This window comes from Bombus affinis, chromosome 10 (assembly GCF_024516045.1).
Source record: "Bombus affinis isolate iyBomAffi1 chromosome 10, iyBomAffi1.2, whole genome shotgun sequence".
Taxonomy (NCBI): Eukaryota; Metazoa; Arthropoda; class Insecta; order Hymenoptera; family Apidae; genus Bombus; species Bombus affinis.
Window position 1 is genome coordinate 12,513,388 of NC_066353.1, and position 20,874 is coordinate 12,534,261.

Below are 20,874 nucleotides of genomic sequence, written 5' to 3' on the forward strand. Positions count from 1 at the left end.
ATCGTTATTTTTTAAGGAAAATAATTTTATTTCACAATTCTTTATCATAAAACAAAAAGTGTCATATTAAAATTACTTATCTGTATAGAACGTCTTTGAAATTATACAGCAACATTTTATTTGATAGGAAAAGTTTCTGTATTAGAAATTTTTTTTATGTAATATGTTATGTTTCAACAAAAATTCATTTATTGACTAGAAACATTTTGATATTATTGTAGCATGATAAATTACATCAATTTTAACATTTAATTAAGTTGAAATAATATTCTGTTTTTTTTATTTATCATCGTTATGTACATGATCATTTGAACAAATTACTTTAGAGACTAAACTCTTCATTACCCTGTTTGTTGCTACAATTTTACATAATATGTATGAAATAGTAATTTGTTGAAGGACATGTCATATATCTTTAATCTGTGGTGAGATGGAAATTAGAATTATTAGTCAAAGATATAGCTAATTGTTATTACAACAAAATTTTTTAATAATCACCTTAACTGTAATTTTAATATCTTTTCAAAGTATCTATTTAAAAGTTTTAAAGATAACGTTTATGTTTAATACTTTTGAATACTTTTTCCAATTATCAACTTAAATGTAAATTATCATTCAATCAAGAGATATTTAGCATTTTATTACCGTTGCGAGAAAGTTTCATTCTTACATAAAAAAAAAAAACGCTTAAACTTATAATAATGAACAGTAACAAAAAGACGTTACTCTAATATATGTTTCACAGCCTTACATATTGTGTGGAACTTCTTCATAAAGGTTAATAACTGTGATCCTAAAAAAGAAATTAATCAGGAGGAAATAAAATATTTCTTCAATTATCCTAATTATTTTTAAAATATTCACCGTTGCGTATTCGTTACAACTAAGTATTTCTATCAAGATTTTAGAATTTTTCAAGAATATTTTTACGGCATAGTAGTTCACTGAGAAATTGTTATTCATTAAATATAAAGAAAATAAAAAGGTGCACTAATATTTGTGTACGCGCACATATATATGTACTTATATACACATTAGAAATCTAATAAATGCTAGACAAATGTTTATCACATTTAAGTCGTAGAAAAACTTGAGCAACGATTAGAAGAACTGAAAAGAAAACGCGATTAATTAGACGTTTGTTTCACAAGTTATTATAAGATATGTGGGAAAATTATCCTCTATTAGTATCAATTAATAGAACTATTATCTTGTTACATCTATTGGTTTACCTTTGTTTGCATATTACATATGCAAATGAATCGTGCAAATTTTGCACTTTGAACAAAATACATCTCGTTATTAATACTATTTAAATTAATCGATAAGCAATTCGTTAAATTCTCCACGCTACAGACATAATTCTTCCGTGTCGAGGTCTTGAGTGTGTTTGTGTCTTCCGGATGAAAAAACGTACAGTTCCTCGTTTTTGTGCGAACAGTGGTTCTCACCACGAAAATAGTAATTAATCCCTTTTTTGTTTCGTACGTTCTTTTGGTGATCATCGATAAACGACTGAGTCGAGTCTCTCGCTGACATACCTTTATGAAACGATGATACAGTTGGATAAGTATTGGAGATTGTACGCCTCCATTCGTATCTACGACATTTAAAGTTAGTTACTTTTTATTTCTATGAATAACAGAATCTTTTATAGAAATAGTACAATAATTGGGCCCTTCAAAGGTTAAACTGATCAACTCCATTTTGTATGAAGTTCTTAATCGAAGAGTAAAGGGAACAACAAGGAGAACGTCATAAAATAAGTGGACATTCCTCGCTCTTCCACCTTATCCTTCGATTTTCCTGTTTCAATTTGACAATTTCATTCAGGTACATGATCAATATTAAATATCTTAAGAAACAAAGGACTTATTTCTTTATAAATTTAATTATTACAGAAAAGGTAGTACAAGTAATCGTTTCAGTAAACATTTCCATGTTTTTGGTAAATAACGTTTACAGTTGTTATTCTTCGCTACGTCTTAGTTCACGGATCAGCATGGTTTCTGCGCAGCTCAATTATGAAATGTACTTCAAAGAATACCTTATGGAGGTTCTTGTACTTTGTGTTTTATCCGTATCCGTGGTATCGATTGGTGGATTAGTTGACCATTTTCGCGATTTAAAAGGACATCTCTGTTGAAATTCCCTTCTAAATTTTTCCTAAAAGTAGATCGTACACTGAGAAGATGTAGAACGATATCGAAACGTATAACTTGCGATACTTACGTTATATATTCCATAAATAAATGGATTGTAACAGCTATTTGACATGGCCAGCCAATCGAAAAAGAACCATATGTAATGGATATATTTGTAACTGTAATAACGCCACTTAGTATTCTGTTTTACATATAATCTGTGCGTAGAACGATCTGTTACTTACTTGTTTATTTCTGAATAAAAGTATTGGAAAGTGTTATAGGTTTGAAGCGGTAGCCAGCAAATTGCGAAAAGTGCTACTACTATGATCAACATTTTGATTACCTGAAACGCAACGAACAATCCGCAACTGTGTTAAATAAAACCAACAAAACTATGTTTAAATTAAATCGAAGCTACGCTGTTTACGTAAAATACGCACTTAGTACGAGAACGTAGGAGAATACGTTATCGTTGTAACAGAGTTATTTCTCTTTTTATATAATTATTTTCTATTTAAACGTCTATGCGAGAAACATAGTAGCGTCGGCGCGTAGACGTATTGCGTTTGTAGGATCGAACAGCGGAAAATTCGATAATATAAAATTCGAAAATATAATTGGAGATTTTATATTAATTAGTAATAAGAAAGGGCTGTACCTTTATTTTATTCTTCATTAGATTCGCGTCCCGGGAATCCTCGGCATTTCCCGGAGCCTTATTTCCCCAGAGTTTTAATGCTATTCTTGCATACACGCAGGAAATGATCGAAAGAGGTGTGATATATTGCAAAAATACCAATAATCCTGAGTAAATAAACATGGATTTGGTGGATAGATTTACGTGTATGCAGAACGGTTTGTAGCGATCTCCGCCATCTACGTCAATTAGAAATTAGAAGAAACGATCGATCAGTTACATGTACATGGATCGTTCGTTTTCAAAGCGGTGCAAGTTGATTTTCCTTTGTTTCCAGGTACCGAAGCGTTCGCGAAAAATCTTTCGCTGAAAGGTCTACTTAGTTCATTCGCGTCTTTATGCGCTTAATTAGATGCGAATTCATTATGTAAATAGTTCTGTTTGGAAACTGACTGGATCAGTATCTTTCTTCAGGGTTACGAGCGGACCCACAAATCGCTTTCAAAGTTAGCGAATTATTTGAAATCCATGTTCTACGCTTTACCACTCTGCTTTATGAACAAGAAAAAGAAAGTACATACCGTTGTTTAATTTCAGTATCACTTGTTTTTGATTATTTGGTGTCTCGATTGTACAGGCTACGGATTACAGGAAATGGATTTATTAAATTAATCATTAAATTTATTAAATTTCGTTTGAATAGAACAAAGAAATATCCTAAGATTTAGATTATAAATTGGTTGAAAGGAAAACGTTCGTATTAAAGTGTAGGGAAATTCCTCCTTTTCTCAATCTTTCCATAAAATGGACTTACACCACTTTGAAAATAAACGATTCGTATTATACATCGATGAAAAATGAAAAGTCTCTTATTCACAAGTCTCTGATAGTTTGGTCAAGTGATCTGTCGTTTAACTTACTTATAGAATTTTCCCGTACCATAGTAACCCTACGTGCAATTGCCATTGGTGTAGCCAAACTACAGGCGAGAAACCAAATTCCAGCGATTATAATTTTGGCGGTCAGTTTGCTTGGTCTCGCGCTATTAAATGTGAAACATCAAGTTACACGAGTTAAAAGAGAGAAAAAGAAATATAAATAACAATGGTCAGAAGAATCGAATGGCGTACATCTACTTGAATGACTTAGATAATCTACCGTTTTAATAGATTGACGTACCTGAGTGGTTTTAAAATCGCTCGATGTCGATCGATCGCGATCGCCGTTAACGTGAAAACCGAGACATTGACAGAAAGGATTTGCACGAAGGGACAAAATGCGCACATAAAATGTGGTAGGAGCCATCTTTGTAACAGAGCTGCTTGAAACTTAATAGAAATATTTCTCGTGATTAGAACAATGTATATTTTAGTTCGGATTTTATTTGAACACATAGAGTTACATATTAAATAAATCTCTTACCTGAAATGGAATCGCGAACAAACCGATAACAATGTCCGCCAATGCCAGGTTCGCTATGAAAAAGTTCGTTACGTTTTGCATACGCCTGGATGTAGCTATTATCCACATAACAAGAGAATTTCCCACTACTGCCAGAAACGATATCGTTCCGTAAGATATGCTGAGGACAACGAGTATGGCGGTTGGAACTTCGTATTTTCCATCTGAAATCAATCAGTGGCGTTTGAACTAACGAGGATCTTTAAATTATATGAAAACGAATCGGACATGTGATATAAAAATAATAGGAAAATAATTTCTCGATAATACACCTACACAGTGTTATGCTGTCTTAAATGATACGCATACGTATATTTTATGTTCTCATGGTATATTTTCAAAGAGGAATAAACTAAAAGCTTCCACAATTCGATCGTATCTGAATTTTTATTTTCGATTTTCATTTTCCATTTTATCGACAAAAACCATCTCTCCGATTCGATTCTGATAAGGCGTGCTATTCATCGCGCGTGTTTTTTTTTTTTATTCAGACTAACGTTTTCAAAGCGAGCGAACGAATATTTGTATGAATATTTTCGCGAATAACTTTTAAAGGCGAGATAGCCTCATGAATAAAAACATTGGATTTTGGATCTCGATAACGGCGTCGCGCGAACCTGAAAAAGACAAGAATAATTCACTATACAAAGGAGATGCAATTTACAGTTCTTTGAAGTTGCAATTCATGTTTGTAACGTCGATACTGCTTGAGCGTGACGATCAACAGATTATCAAGTGAATAAAATTTGTTCATTGTTAGGAACATCAAAAAAACTGGAATGTTCAATGTTGAAAGTGGAAAAAAAAGGAAATATGTTATTCAAATGCATTAGATATTGTTACCTTTCTTTTCAGAATGATGAAATGTAATACTTTGCAGGAAAAAAAGAACATGAAACAGCATAAAGTCGAGTAACTTTTAACGGGATGAAGCTTTTCAGAGCGATATAAACACGTCCGTCTTTTTTAATGTACAAGATATATTCATTATCATGTCTCTAGCGTTAAATTAAATATAATTAAATGAAATATTTTGCTTGAAATAATCAACGCTACGTTGATCGTTTAATTTTACAAGGTTTCTTGCATTAAAATGAGTTTCCTTGTACACGGTACAATTCAGATATTGCGTGGACTGTTACCACGGACTTCTGCCACAAACAGTGGCCGGAAATTTCCGGCTCTTTGTATCGCTTAAGAATATACGAAATATTTTCATCTAATGAGACTGCGATTCTCTTCGAAGTTTTCTCGTGCAAATTAAATAACAAATACCGTGAATGACTTAAAACACCTTTGGTCATTGTTAAAATTTAGCTTCATTAGGATAAAATGTATAACTCTGTCAATATTTCTATAATTAATTAATATAGTTTAATATGTGAAATAATTTTCGACGAATGAAAAATATTATATACCATACAACACAATATACACACAATTATTCTTTCGTTCGCATATTGCCACAATCGTAGCCAAGATAAATGAATCCTCTTCATTACATTACATGTTGTTGTAAAATAAATAATTTTACAGCTATCAAGCTATAAGCTTTAAGCCAGTCTAAGCTTCTGAATCGTCACTTAAATAATTTTACTTTATACCGAGTCCTATTCATTACCATCCACGACAGAGTCAGTGAAGCTTAATAAAAGAACACAGATTTTTGATAAAGGAAAATGTCATTTCTACCTTCGAACGATCAACTAAGCGATTAGTTCCTGTTCTTCATTCTGTTATAAGTGTATACTCTTACTAATCCTATTTGCATATCACTTGGAAGAGTTATTCTAATTTGAATCGCTGAGAAACTGAAAGACGTAATCATATTCTATTCGCATGCTCGATCGAATTCTAAAGAGTTTCTTCGTTTATCGAATCGACTTCCTATCGACGAAATTTCTTTGATCTCTAAATTGTGAATTTTACTACACTTATGCTTGCACCTACATATACGTGAAGCTCAAAGAACGCTCCGATATATTAAGAATGTCACGATGCGAAATTTCATTTTATACCCGTTTTTCTAAAGCAACGATTCATTTCTTTTCGTTCTTCATTTCGGTTATTAAAGGTTTCCGCGGCTCTTTGGAATCAACATGTGCAATTAATGAGGATGAAAACGGTAGTTTAGCCTCTGACAGCCTTTATATCATGTTTGAATGATGTTCATTCATATTTCGTTTTCAACAATGAGGTGTATTAATAATAACATAATCCGTACCAAAATCGTCGTATATCGAGCCATTCGCATAGGGCGGGGATATCGTTGACGTGTTGTTGAACGTAGGTTGCCAAATATTTTCTATTACTTCATTTTCGTCGTACCATGAGATATTCATGGTGATGGATTCAATCTGCAACAAATTAAAAACAATTCTCAAGTTATAATCGTCAATTTCAGTAGAAATTATTCAAGAATAAGAATAAAACTTTGTCATTCGTTCTCAATTATGTCACAACGAACAAACAAGCTATCTTGTGTCGTGGTACTTTGTAATTATTTATCGTGGCCAACACCATATACCTTTAATTAATTAATTTTAATTTTTCTGACAAAAATTATTCGTAACTGTCTATATAAAGGAAAAAAAAAAGAAAAAGACAGGTCTCGTAACTCAATAGACTCGATAAATCGTATTCTCAAGCGTAGCGGCGGAAAGTATCGAGGGCATGATTTATTCATTGAATTTTATGTTGCTTGCTACACGCAAAGTTAAAATTCTGCCGGCGCAAGTTGTACGTACGATTTATCGACCTACAAAAGGGCACAATTTTTTGCGATCATTTATCAAGTTTGCAAATATCCAACTTTTAGTATTGATGGAACATAATCGACTTTATTTATTTTTTTTCATAATACCAAACTCTCTGGTAGAGGTAGAATTTCCGTCGTATTTCGAAACGAGCTGGTAAAATTCTGAATTTAACGAGGTGGCTAGGGGTCCTTTGTTTGAGGCGAAACAACAAGAAACAACGTTTCACTTTTTTCGTGCCTCTGACAGCGGAAACTGCCATTAAGTACCCATCCTCGACAACTTCATTAATTCCATCGTCATGGGAGTCGAAAACTAGGTTACTCCGTTAGGCAAAATAATCTCACGAATACGTCGATTTTGCTAACTTTTGCTAACTGTTCGCTCGAAAATTTTTTCCACCCTTATCTCTGGGTTCGTATCCAGTGTACAAATAAAATTGCTGGAATTTTCATGGAAAATAGTTGAACGTGCGTACTTGGTACTTATCTCCATCGAGAGAATATTTTTTGTTCCTGGAATACCTACAGTGGTTAAAACCGTATCTACGTTTCTATTCTTTGCATTTTTATGAACTTTTCATCACCATGATATTACTTTCGATTAAATATCAAGTCAATCAAACATATAAAAGATACGATGAAATTTCATGAAATATAACGAACATACGGACGATAATACGAAGAATTCTGTGAAACAATGGCATTTAGCGTAATATCTCGGTAAGTAAAGTAAGAGAATAGTAGTTAAGTAAACGTATTTTCTTGAATTTCTGTGGATTTTTATAATTTTCATTCGTCGGGCAATTTCGACCTTTCATAAAATGCTCGTTACGCCGTGAAACCTCATTAAATACGACGCTTTTCATAATATAGCAGTCGCAGGCTTTTCAAATTATGTTTCAAGATTTACAGTATCATTGTAAGTTCTTTTGATGTATTTTTGACCCTTTGGAACAATGTCGGTCGAAATTTTTCTACAATTTTTGTCGATATTCTCGGAATTTGGAAGAAGAATATTTTAACGTTTTGTTACGATCCTATGAAATGTACAATTTTTTAACAGTATCACGACGATGCTTGATATTTTATGGCCTTGAGATTTCCAATAATATACTAACGTGTTTAAAAAATTCGTATTTTTCAGGTATTTGTCTGAATTTTGCAACGCTACATGATATGTATTGTTGCCAAGTCTTTTGAAAACTGTTGCGTGCATTGTAATAAACATTTTAGCATTCAGCTAATAGTATAACAATGTCTGATTTTAACTGAATTTCAAAACCGTATATTATTAAGATAACAGCGTTGAAGGTTTGTCAAAGTAACAGCTACCTCTATTATCTGATAGAATCCGATTATTTTGTTAATTTTAACGATAAAGATTCCATAATTAACCAATATCCATGCAGAAAATTGGTTTGAAGGAAACAACTTTATTAATATTCTACGATGAACTTTTCCAATTTATAATAACAGAACGTTTTGCAAATATTTAATGATGTACGCGAGCGTAAAAGAGAATATTCTTTGGTATTTGTTTGGCGAATTTCATCCGCTGGGAAGAACGTGTCTCAAGAATGTCAAGGGAATGGGCGGATCACATTGTTCCACTATCGGTACACCTACATGTATCGATATTCAGGCGAACGTTTATTGCGATATCTTTGAATGCCGCATTCTTTCTGCACCATATTGTGAATTTTTGTTTTTTACTTTAAACCGAACGCGTTTCAATTATAGGCAACGTTCGCAACATCAATTTTGATTAAAATAGCACGCATACGAACATTTTTCTTAACACTTTGACTGCCACGCCAAAATCACATGTTTCGCACAGGACGTCACGGGAGTATTTTTATTATTCAAAGCATATAATGGCAAAATAATAATAAATTGACGATGTAGGACAACATCCTTCCCCAATGGACCGTTTATCTTATTGGTGGTCACGGGTGACCACCGTGGCGCCTTGGTAACAGTTGATAGCCACATATTATAACAAGGCTTCGTTTATTTCAACAAACCATTCGCGTTCGTTATTTCGTCGTAAGCAAAACGTGAGGAATATATTGTTGAAACGTGTAGAAGATATTAGTAAACAGTATTTGCTCGTTCTATATATAATAGTAAGGTATGTGTACACTTCTAACTTCAATTATATGATCATAAAGCAGCATTTACGATTATTTTCTAAGCTGTGTTTATAACAATATTAGTAGATTACCCCTCAAAGATATGGATGTAAACACAGTGCACCGTTGGATGCAAGATTTGTCCTTATTTTTTTTTTATTGATGTTCTAATAAAAATTGTTCAATGGGGCACTTTTTATTTTAAAGTATCTTCTATTTATCGGTTATATTCAAAATGCCCTAACTGTCAATTTCCATACAATTTTTACAATCGTAAAAAGTTCAAGAGCTTCTGTCATCAATGATCACCGTGGCGTCACAGGAAAAACCGTGGCCGGTTGACCAACGTGGCAGTCAAAGTGTTAATGTATAGTGTAATAGAAAAATATGTAGGTTTATTTAAGAAGTCTATAGTCTATAGTTGTAATGACTTATTTTAATGAATTCCTATTACACATGTACTAACATGTATACATGTTTCTGCGACTAAATTTTTTTTTTATTTGGAAGTAGTTTACGATCAATTCTCATTGAGAATTATAAGTAAATTATTCTGGCGTGGTACTATAACGTGAATAATAAATGATCATCGTATGCTTGATAATAGCTGAATCTGATGTTTAAATCTAGAGGGTAATGTCTTTTTAGCCTGCGGATCTGATCCGTCGTGTCAGGTAATTGAGCAACTAGTGGATTTTGGTGGTTGTTAATTCTTATGTTACATCTATTACTGAATTTGGATAATTCTTCTTTAACTGTAGGTATCTTAAGGTCGCGATGTACTGTTTCGTTGCTAACATACCAAGATACATCTATTAATAATTTTAGAGTTTTTGATTGGAATCGTTGAAAAGTTTCTATGTTGGAATTACTCTGCATGCTTAAGTTGGAACGATGAGCCAGTAGAATTTTTAAAATTTTAATTTAAATTGCTTGGATTTATCTACGATGTCTGCGACTAAATGAACCAGGAATTCTCTTACAAAGTTCATAACACGTTTTGCAGTACTCGAGGAAATTGTCTCAAGTGATTAAGTTGCTATAGTACAGTTTCGGTTAGACTCAAAGACACGAAACATTTGTAATGGAAACGACAAAAGGACTAAACTACGTTTTGATCAATTGCATTTCCTAATGTCTAATGTTATCTGTTTAATATGGAATGCGAGTCAGCGACATAAGTTGAGTATAACTTTGTCTGGCACAGTATTTGAATTACAAAATTGCGATGTTCAAAACGTAAATAGAAATTGTTCAGATTGTTGCCTAAACGAGGCTGCACGTTGTTAGCAACGATTACGCATATTCCAACTTGTTCGCTACGTTAGTTTGGAAACGTGCAATAAATGTTCTTGATGTTGTTGAATCTTACGGTAGCTTCTATTTATTTTATTTCACATCGTGAAATTCAATTGCGCGAGATATTCCCGGAAAAATCGTTTCGAAATATGAGCTCGCCTTCATCGAATCCTAATTAGAGTTGTTAATATTTTATGCTTGTTAGACAAATATCCTGAAGCGACGCTGAAACCTGAAATTTGTCTTTGGACCTACCAAGTTTAAATCATGCACCGTTTAATACATAAATTATTGAATTTAAATTGCTCAGACGTTAATAACTCTGGAAGCCTCATGAAGTTGTAGAATTTCTGCATATTCGAATTCGGCATCTGTGATCTTATGGAAAGTTACGTTCCGTGTAGAAGAGCCATGCTAACGATGCATTAAGTATGCATATGCGTGGTATGTTGATACTGCAGCAAGGGCAACAATCAAATGTTCTAAGTTTGATGCTAATTACCATACGTGATATGGATACGATATCTGCCCTCGAAATTATGTCGTACGTTTGCGTTTCAAGTTCTATCGTACCATCTGGTTCTACAATATCCCATCGTAAAATTTACTTGGGGACATAATTTGTAGACATAATTTGTTCTTTAAATGTGTTTTGATATTGCAGGATGCTTTCTATAATTTTATATTATAAGACAACCGTGGATGTTCATGCAGATTCATATTTCTATCAAAATAATTAGCGAAAGAAATAAAATGTAAGTAGCGATTTGTTTCAGCTACTTGATATACACAACGTGCGTTTTATTTTGGATATTGGATATGCGGATTTTCATATTATGCGCATTCTGTAATTTTATGCATCCTTAAACGTTTTATATATATTCAATAAACATCCGCAGTCTGACTATAGGAAATTAATGATAATATAAACGTACCATTCTATACAGTATACATAAAATATAATAAATATATTTTCGAAATTGCGCATAAGATTAATATCGCTACTTATTGATTTCATTTAATTACTACTAATGTCATGATGAACGATAATTTTACATAAATGATATGCAGCTGATACAGTTAATGCCATGTTGTATTATATCACATATATTGTATGCGCAGTGTATCTGCGAAACGAATATTCATGAAATTATTAATGAATAAATTGTATGTTTATCAAATTACCGTCCAATCGATGATATCGTTTAGAACATGTATAAAATTTTAAAAATAATATTTTATTATATATGAAATTGTAATATGCTTGAAATTCGATCTTCTTTCTACAGGTGCATACAAATGTGTAAACAGATAACGATATGATAATATAATAATAATAATAATGTCATAAAGTAATTCGATCTGTTTTAATAATATTAAAACCACAATGTAAACCCAAGGTATGTTCATACTTATACCCGTTTTCTTCAGTTACAAGAACTAAACTTTAGTTCTTATAAGTTCAGCTCTTCGCTCATAAGAACTAGAACTTCAGTTACGAGAAGATCAATAACCAATATCGCATTCTAAAATGTTGCAGCGATATCGTATGGTATTCCAATTAAAACGATGCAAAAAGGGCTGTGCTTGCATATTTTCGTGAACGTTATGCGTAGCTGACTCGAAGAATTATTCTAGTGTTGTTCGGAGAATTTAAATAATCGTACTAGAAAATCGTACGAGAATTTTATGCCGAAGAGAAAGAAGAACCATAAAGAATCGCGAATGAGAAACGTCTCAGAAACGTCAGATTGTCTGTATTTCCTTGGAAGGGAACGTGAAATAAACGATGCGATTTATAGGATGCTCTCAAGCCTGTAATACCTCGATTTGTCATGCGAAATTTCTTTGAGTCTGGAGGAAAGTGATAGAAATAAAGCGTCTTGTTTGTAAATATCACACGTCGAAAGTGAAACGATAGTGAAATGAACGGGTGAATCGCCCTTTTTTTAAATCTTGTCATTTCATCCGTAGCGAGATGTTCAGCACTCTACTGTTCTTTATTCGTTATGAATCAGAGCTAAATGGCAGTTTTAATAAAACCTTCCTTTCTATTAATTTCGAAACAGTTTATACAATGCAGATCGCGCGAATACTGCAATACCTCTGTTTGCAATACTATTTTATGCCAGGGAAATAAAAACTTCGTTTTTTATACAAACAATACGCGCTGTATCCTTTCAACTCTCGTCTACGCCCTGTCGCTTTTCGCTTTATTTCTCGTTTAAGTTTCCTGCGTCAGTCGGGTCGATGTGAGGCGCGTAAAAGACGCGTTCGTTGAGAACAACGTTGGTGTCTAAACGGTTATTTTCCAGCAATTATTTTCGTATTTAATTATTTGGATATTTACGATAATACGTATATCATCTGACCTTTTCTACCTTACAGTCGAATATTTCCCTCTCACGAATAGATTTCAGAAAATATTTCTTGCAGACTTAAAAATTTAAAATAACGTGCCGTCCATGAATTTCCCATCATTCGCCATTGACTTGGATTTTCCTTCTCATTTCTTTCCTAGAAAATATACAGACTGGAATCAATGCGTCGCTTTCGATACGTGTTTGTAACGCGGATGCTTTTTAGAAGATGTAACTACTTTACAATACGCTTTATAATACAATTTTTTTTTTTTATAGCAGCTACAGAAAAGAAAATGCGAGCGAATGATTTAGCTGACGCGCTCGACTTTACAATATACGAGTACTCCGCAGTATAATAAAATATTTTGAACAGGGGCTATGGAAGAGAAAACGCGATTGAATGCGAGGTAAACGATAGGAAGTTGTATCGGACTCACATAATATAACGATCGAGTATTGGTCCGTGGCGAAGCGTTGTAATACCGCGGGTCACAAGAGACACACTGACAATACTTGTTACTGCCGTGTTGCCTAGCTACAATATGCACTTTGTGCTTATTAACGCTATTATGCCATTTGGCCAACGTAACGCGAGCGCGCAAACACCACTTTGATATAAGTGTCTGTGTTGTCTGGGTTGGACATAATAATATTCTTCGAACGAACGATGCGAAGCTTTTGGTTCTTTGGCTGACAGAAGGAAATTTCATGACAAAGAGGCTCATATTGACGAGAAACTATTCCTCTAGCAAAGAATCGTTAATATTCTTTGCCGTTCGCAGACAGTAGGAGAATTAATTGGCGGCTTGGAAACGACGGAGATGAAAGTAGCAACTTTGAGAAGCTGAATTTAGTTTCGTATTTAGACACTTAAAAGCATCCTACCTTTATAATTTCATAATTAATTAAATTACAATTCGATTCTCTGTCATGATACGTTTCCATCACACGAACGAATGTAATGAATTATTCGTAATAATAAACGCAGAACCATTCTCCGAACATCAGCAATTGGCTGATCCTGCGTCATTATGATTCTCAGTCAGTCAATTCTAAATTATTTTCCGAAGGATTTTATCTCAATTGAACTGGAATTTTTGTCCTAAGGCAGACACAGACACAGAGTTTTCTCTCACATTAATTCGTTAAACGATCAACGTACGGTTCGCCTTCCTGTATATTTCCTATAAATATTCTTTGCGGAAAATATTCCTGTGAAGTTTCATCACCCCGTTTCTCTTTTAATTGATCGATCTCGCGCAAGTAATTACCGCGAAGAAGAATATCAAAGCTAATTTTGTACTTGTTCTAACCGTTATCCTGAAATTTGTAATTAAGAACGAGCTTGTGGTTTTTATTTATATACAGTTACGAAACTCTTCGAAAAAAATATTATACAAGGTATAATATAAAACTGAAAAGATCATTAGGCAAGGGAATGCGGGCCTGACTGATTATTTCTGATGATCATTCATACGTATATATCAATACATATAGAAATAAGACGACACAGAAATGCGCCATAGTGAGCGATAGAGAGTAGAGTACCTGTTTGCTTCTATGCTGCTCCGCTAATCATATTTTCTACCAGATTCGTCGTCATCGAAAATACAACGAAACAAGATATCTCGGCATTTAAACAAAAGGTAACACGACACCGACCTAATTAGCTACTTTTGTACATTTATCTCATGATTCGTGTAATATTCGATAAAAAAGGACACGTTGCTGATTTATGTCCTTCTGGCTGGATTTCATTTCGAATAACGGCCATGACGATGACGACGAGAAAAACGATAAAGATCGTATCGCAAAATACGTTCTTAAAAATCTGAATTCGCTCGTTTTAATTTTTTGGCAGAGTATGGAGATTCAACGGGGAAAGTTTACTTTGTCAGTGTATCTTTTTTAATTCCGCGAAAGAGTTCTGAACGTACTTATTTACGTTCGAACGAAAGAGTGAACGATATTGTAGCTGGCATTTCAGATTGTTTGAAGAATATATATTTTTGGAACACTGTGTTACGCTAAACTACGGAGGAGCTAGCAATATTGTTACCAGTTCGTATTCATCACAGTGACAAGTTGATGAGCTACGTACGTGAAAGGTCGAAAGATTTTTCAAAGGAAAATTTCTGTTTTCCTATTCGTGACACGCGTGTTGTGCAGAATATTTTCAATTTTATTTCAATTTTGTAGAATATTCAAGAAAGATTTTATTATATTTTCGATCTAAAGGCTGCTAACTGGTATACGAAGTTAATTAACCGACTGGATTTTTTATGATTTTCAACTGTTCTAACGTTGTTTATGTCTTCATCGTTTCAAGAGCGATGATTATGGATTCGAATAGCGTGGCGAGTCAATACCTGATCGGAAGATAAAATTATTTACACGATATTTTTTTATAAGCGAAAATGTTTTCAGTGTGTTGGATCGCGTTATGTTTCTCGTTAAATATTTAAACGTTCGTTCGAATGGCAACGTGATTGACACGACACGAGATGGAGAAAATCTTTCGTTTCGCACGTTCTGTTATTGTTATAACGTCGGTGCAGTTTCGTGTTCTAACTCAGACAGACGTAAGTAAAGCTGTATTATTGCTGATATGCAAGCCAGAAAGATTCCAAAAGAAGAACCCTTTTAATTGTATAAAAGTTGCAACGAATATCCTTTTAGAACGAATTTTCTCCATATTGGCTGGCAAACTGCGGATTTTTATTTATTTATGAGAAATTCGAAACTACGAGGAAGCACGGAATACGCGGTATACATACAAATACGAAAAACATCCAAAGTATACTACTCGTTGCATTATTTGATGAAACAATCTTTTACCCAGGTTGCATTTTTTAAATTGCCTCCCGAAAGATATGAACTTGTTCGAGGATTGTTTCCAAAATTTAATTCCGAAAAATGAAGAACAATATTTTTAGAGTACGACTGACTCGCAAATATACAAAAACGAAGAAAAGCTGTTAAAAGTGGTGGAAGTTTTTCACGACTTCCGGCCCAAGATCTAAAGATTCTTATGTCTTTCGATGTCTATCGTTTGTTTCCGTATCAATTTGTTTCGATAAAATGTTTAACATGTACGTAACTGTTATCGATCTTTAGAATATATTGTTTAAATTTTTATTACAAGTAAAGAGCGAGCTTTACCTTTTTCTTCGCTATTTTGGCCAATTGGAAATTTTTCAAAATGCTTTTTCACCCTTCATCTAATAAACTAACGATTCCAACTTCTCAGAAAAACTCAAGCTCTTTGATCGAAATTTAAAAATGTTGTTTCGTTTCCAATGGCGTAGGAATACTTTTGTCCGGCACTGTGTGTATTTTTCATATATGCAACGTGATGTTAGCACGATTGCTTGCCGATAGTACCATTGTTCTCCTTGTCGTCGATTGATAACGTGCAGTTTTAACGACACGTTCTCCTTTATAATATTCATCATGTGCGTTTGCAAATTATATAGAAATCGAAAATAAGACGGGCGTCTGAAATTGTATGATCATTTGAAAGAAGATTTCTAAAAAGTTTCTAGTGAAATATCCTATTAAGACCGTCGAGAGGAATCGAAAGTATTCGGACACATTTCATTAATGAAAATCCAACGAAAGTTTTTCTTCTTAGCGAAGAAAAGGTTTCGACGTTCATGCGATTTCCTTGGCGATCCTCGGAGAGTTCCGCTTTCATGAGACGCTACTGTGCTTCTTTCATCTTCGAAAAAGGGTTTTTTATTGAATCTGCTTAGGCAAAATAAAATATTTAGCATTTTAATGCTTTAAAACGAAAAGTGACGTTATTATAATGAAATCGTGAAAGTATTATTGAATAGGCGAATGGAAAAAAAGGTATAATATTCGAGAAATATGGGAAATTATGCTAATCGGTATAAGCTACCTATTCGGTGTAAAAATGTGGCTGCTGAATGAAGTTAAATTTCATTGTTGGAATAAGCTTTAAAATTCTCTTCAAATGGGAAAAGTTTAGGGTATTTGCCATTGTTTTTGCCTTAATATTATAGTAATCATTAATGCATAATAATTCACTAGATAGTACTGTCATTTTTTAATACTGACTTCTCCAGCAGAAGTTATAATTTGAAATGTAAACAAGAATTTCTCTCAAGAATTAAGAGATATATCGAGATTATCCTTTTCTTATCTGCCTCAGTTAATTATTAACTTTCCAAATAGCTTCTTCAGAATTGTTTACACATTGGTTCTTAATTATTTATAGATTTTGCATTGCATTGAAGCGAATGTATCAAGCGATATATAATATCTACATATTATTTGGCACAACTTTGCATATCATTCAAATTCCTGCGTTTCGGATGTATAGTTAAAAAGCGAATGGGATATTTTCCGTGTAACGTACACATGTTGAATATGTGGAAACACGTGATCGCGTGGAAGCACGCGAACGCGTAGAAACACGTGAGGCACGCGTTTTATGTTTGAATTACGGAGAATATTTATCAACGCAAACTATTTTCATATATTGGAAAAAATAGTTATTAGCAATAAACACTAAATATTTATGTTTTTCCTTGCGAACAAAAGATAAAAATTGACAAACGTTTGAATTAAATCGAACGATTAGTCGTGTCATTATAAACTTGTCGAAGGTATATTTTGAAAAGCTTATTTCTGCGAAATGCGCAGAAGATGGACGAGAGTCGTTGAAGAAAGTACGAAAAGTACAAGAATAATGTGTTTCTTCGATTGTATAATTTTCATGTATCACCGTTTCGCGTTTTCGCCGAGTCATCGAATTTTTTTGGCAAAAGCGTGTCTTTCAGAATTACCGCCCAGCTTTTTTTCCAGTGTTATTCGGAACTGTTCCATTCGCGGGTAAAAATTGGCACGGTGCTCGTGTTTTTAATTGCGTTACGATGCATATTGTTGATTTGCAGCAATAAAGTGAAAATAAGTCGTTTATTTTTCCGACGTTAAGTACTAATCAAACACCTAGGTAATTGAGAAACTTGTCGAAAGTGAAGTTCTTGAAGTACTTTATATATTTTGTATGCTTAAATATGTGTTGTATTCGTGTGAAAGCCACAGGTGAAAAGTACAAGTCGCGTTTTCTGTGTTTTACGGAGAAGCAATTTAATTCAACTTGTTGTCGATCAATTGCACATCGAAACTATCTTCACATTTAAAATTTGGAATTAAATGCGTGCTTTTGTCATCCGAACGTTTAACAGATTTTCATTTTACACTAACATAATATCTAGACTGACGTTATTCGTTTCTCACGGAATACCTTGAATTTATCATTTATTTTTAGAAGACTCACATATCTTGAATCTATCAGGTTATTCCCTTCTTCAGCTATTTTATATCAAAATACTTCTCTTCGTTCGCTGCGTTACGTAAAAGTCAAATTCAACAGAAACGGACTTATCATATTTTTCACGTGTGATATTCACGTGTACGATATAAACTAACAAGTTTCGGCTTCCACGTAACATCGTCAAACTGGAATGGGTTAAAACGCAAAACAATCTTTTCCCATAGCTCTTTGGCTTCTCTTACACCAACTCAGCAAAGCTAATGTAGAAGTTATGTGGCTTCTGCATGTGTTTAGAGACTCAAAACTACGTATACTTCTTTGGATTCGTATTTCTTTCTTCTACATCTTTGACAAACGTCGATAGTAACTTTATTTTTTGGAAAAAAGGAAAATCTTTGACCACTGAAAGTTCGTTTCTAATCAGCGTACGTGTACCATGCTTCTGTCTTTTTTCTTTTTTAATTTGCGTTTTACTAACGAGCGAGTTGCGACGTAATCGCGAATGGGAACCTGAGATACTCGACGAAGTTAGCTGCGACGATAGTGAAACGTTGGATTAATTTTTCAAGAAACATCTAAGAATCTTACGGTGCAAGAATATAAGTCGTGAGAATCGTAAGATACTATACTTGAAAAGGAGTTTCATTCTACTTCAACGAGACGTATTGAAAAAAATTTTCGTTTTGCACACACGCGAAAGGTCCTAACGTTCTTTGTACCTTCATCTTTATTCGTCGAGTTTCTTTCTATCTCTTAATCTCGTCGATTCAGCTACACGTTCAAACAATTTTGTTGATTCTGTCGAAGGTAACAGCTTTAACAGTCTAAGTTCGCATCAATTTCAGACTCATAGGAAATTTAAGATAACTGAACACGTGCAGGATGCAACTCACCGATTCGTGGACTATCTGCTTAAGGATCGTTCAGCAAGGACTCGTACGATGCTGCTTCATACGACGCTACTATTTCCACTTCGACGATTATGATCTATCATCCGTAAAATTCGGCCGATATCAGTTTGACATTATTTCGATATCCCATGAAATGACTTCAATCCATTCGATCCATGCGATCACGCTTCTCTACTCGTACATAGCATTCACTTGCTGCGACCTTTCGACGCACCGCTTGATCGAAATATTCCGGTCGATATGAACCAGGAAGCATCGCACGACATTCGATGGACAATCAATTTACAAAACATCGGAAACAATGTCAGTGAAACAACGAAAGGCGTCGCGTAAAGAGCGAAACTGTTAAATCGATCTCGCGTCACGCTGACGAAGTCAATCTCGCAGACGTCGAGACATTTCAAGGAGTTCTTCGTGGACAGGTATTGCGATCGTTTCGTTTACAGGCGTCAGTTTCAATTGCATGGAACTCGGCTGTTTCAGCATGCTGCTATTATGCAACTTGATTACGAACGACCCACGGTACGTTGTTCAGCTTCGAACTGTGCTGCTTCAACTTCCTTGAAGAGCCGATAGTTCGATCGGCTAATTAAGTCGCGGTGTTTGTCAATGACTTCGAAAAACACGTGTTCGTTATAAATACACTGTAAGTAGCAGTAAGTTAGGACTTAAGTACATCGGAATCTGGCTGTTTGAACAGACGTCAACGCGTATTGCCTGAGCAGCTGCGTTCGACGTATCGATGTTGACAGCCGGAGCGCCGCAACAAAGAGCGGATCAAAGGGTTCTGACAGATTCCTCGACTCCTTTGGAACGTGTGCAAACTGATCGTAGGTTCTTTCACTCGTGCGTGTGTGTGTTTCATCCGAGACAACGACGTGCATGTTTCATCCGAGACAACGACGAATCAACCCTCTATCAATTTACTTGTTCGCCGGTTCAGCTTGTGCGACACGAAAATTTAAAGGGTCGACCGATTTTTAGCGATTCTCGATCCTTTTCTCTTTCGTTCGATTCCCTTCGATCCGAAATTTTCTCGTTCTTTACTACTTACGTTCGAACTATTACTCGTAATTTACTGTTTATAAGTAAATATTATTTTAATCAGATATCGGTAATTGAGATTACGTATGTAAGGGAACCAACCACCTTCTCTTCGTCCGATCACTCGTAGCTGCCATAAATTATACTTTCTCTTCTACTTTAAATGTACAGCGATGATCGTCGAACGGTTGCTGTTGATCCGCGCGTAATTACCATGGCGTTTCGGTACAATAGGATTTTCACGATTAACGTAACAACGGTGATTGCGATCGGGATCGTTTGGTTTGGTGTGCGCGCTTTCCGAGAACTCGCGACGAAATGCGGCCGGTTTTCACGAGGAATATCGTGAACGAGGGGGTGGGGGTGCCTGCGGTGGGGCGGCAGACTTCGGCAAGGCTTTTCCTCGTGGAAGGAGATCATCGTGGAACCTGCGCCGTTGATCGTCACTGTTGGCTCCTACGAATCTTAACTCACAGAGGGGCCATTTTTTATCCGCCTCGCTATTGTGTACACGCTGAAAATAATGGCTCTGAACAATTAACGATTGCCCTCGTAGTACCACTATGCGTTTTGTATCTTTATACTTGGGTTGTCCGGTTAATCCTGGTTGTAAGATTCAAAGCGAAAACCACTGAAATTGAACCGACAACGAGGTGTAGTTGTATTTATTTGTGTAGGGCGATGAAAAGAAGGGGTTTACGTCTTCGCGGTTACCACTGTATGGTTCGCCTTTTTATACTCTCACTCTGTCAATTCTGGTTGAACGACTCTACGTGAAAACCGTTGAAATTGACTTCACAAGAAATTCGTATTTATT

At 34.6% G+C, this 20,874-nt stretch overlaps 1 protein-coding gene across 3 annotated transcripts; it reads right to left on the reverse strand.

Moving 5' to 3' along the window:
* Positions 1-166: 166 nt before the first annotated feature.
* On the reverse strand, positions 167-20,371 carry LOC126921131 (RYamide receptor-like). Of its 3 annotated transcripts, XM_050732392.1 has the most exons (11): positions 13,235-13,355; positions 12,807-12,951; positions 6,470-6,602; positions 4,207-4,409; positions 3,964-4,112; positions 3,705-3,826; positions 2,806-3,023; positions 2,390-2,490; positions 2,233-2,323; positions 2,048-2,166; positions 167-1,600 (listed from the first exon to the last, which is right to left on the reverse strand). In XM_050732392.1, exons 3-11 carry the CDS (start codon positions 6,585-6,587, stop codon positions 1,351-1,353), a joined length of 1,371 nt encoding a protein of 456 aa, XP_050588349.1. In that variant the 5' UTR covers positions 6,588-6,602; positions 12,807-12,951; positions 13,235-13,355; the 3' UTR covers positions 167-1,350. The 3 variants fall into 3 exon arrangements, with proteins under 3 accessions (XP_050588349.1, XP_050588350.1, XP_050588348.1); XM_050732393.1 differs by lacking the exons at positions 12,807-12,951; positions 13,235-13,355 and adding an exon at positions 18,996-20,371; XM_050732391.1 differs by lacking the exon at positions 12,807-12,951 and having other exon boundaries at positions 13,235-13,537.
* Positions 20,372-20,874: the final 503 nt, after the last annotated feature.

Coding starts and splice junctions, on each gene's coding strand:
- LOC126921131 (XM_050732391.1), bottom strand. CDS start 13,522: ATGAGCCTCTTTGTCATGAAATTTCCTTCTGTCAGCCAAAGAACCAAA. Junction 2,167..2,232: donor TTATTTATGGAATATATAAC/GTAAGTATCGCA, acceptor ATCTACTTTTAG/GAAAAATTTAGAAGGGAATT. Junction 1,601..2,047: donor AGTACAAGAACCTCCATAAG/GTATTCTTTGAA, acceptor TAAATGTCGTAG/ATACGAATGGAGGCGTACAA.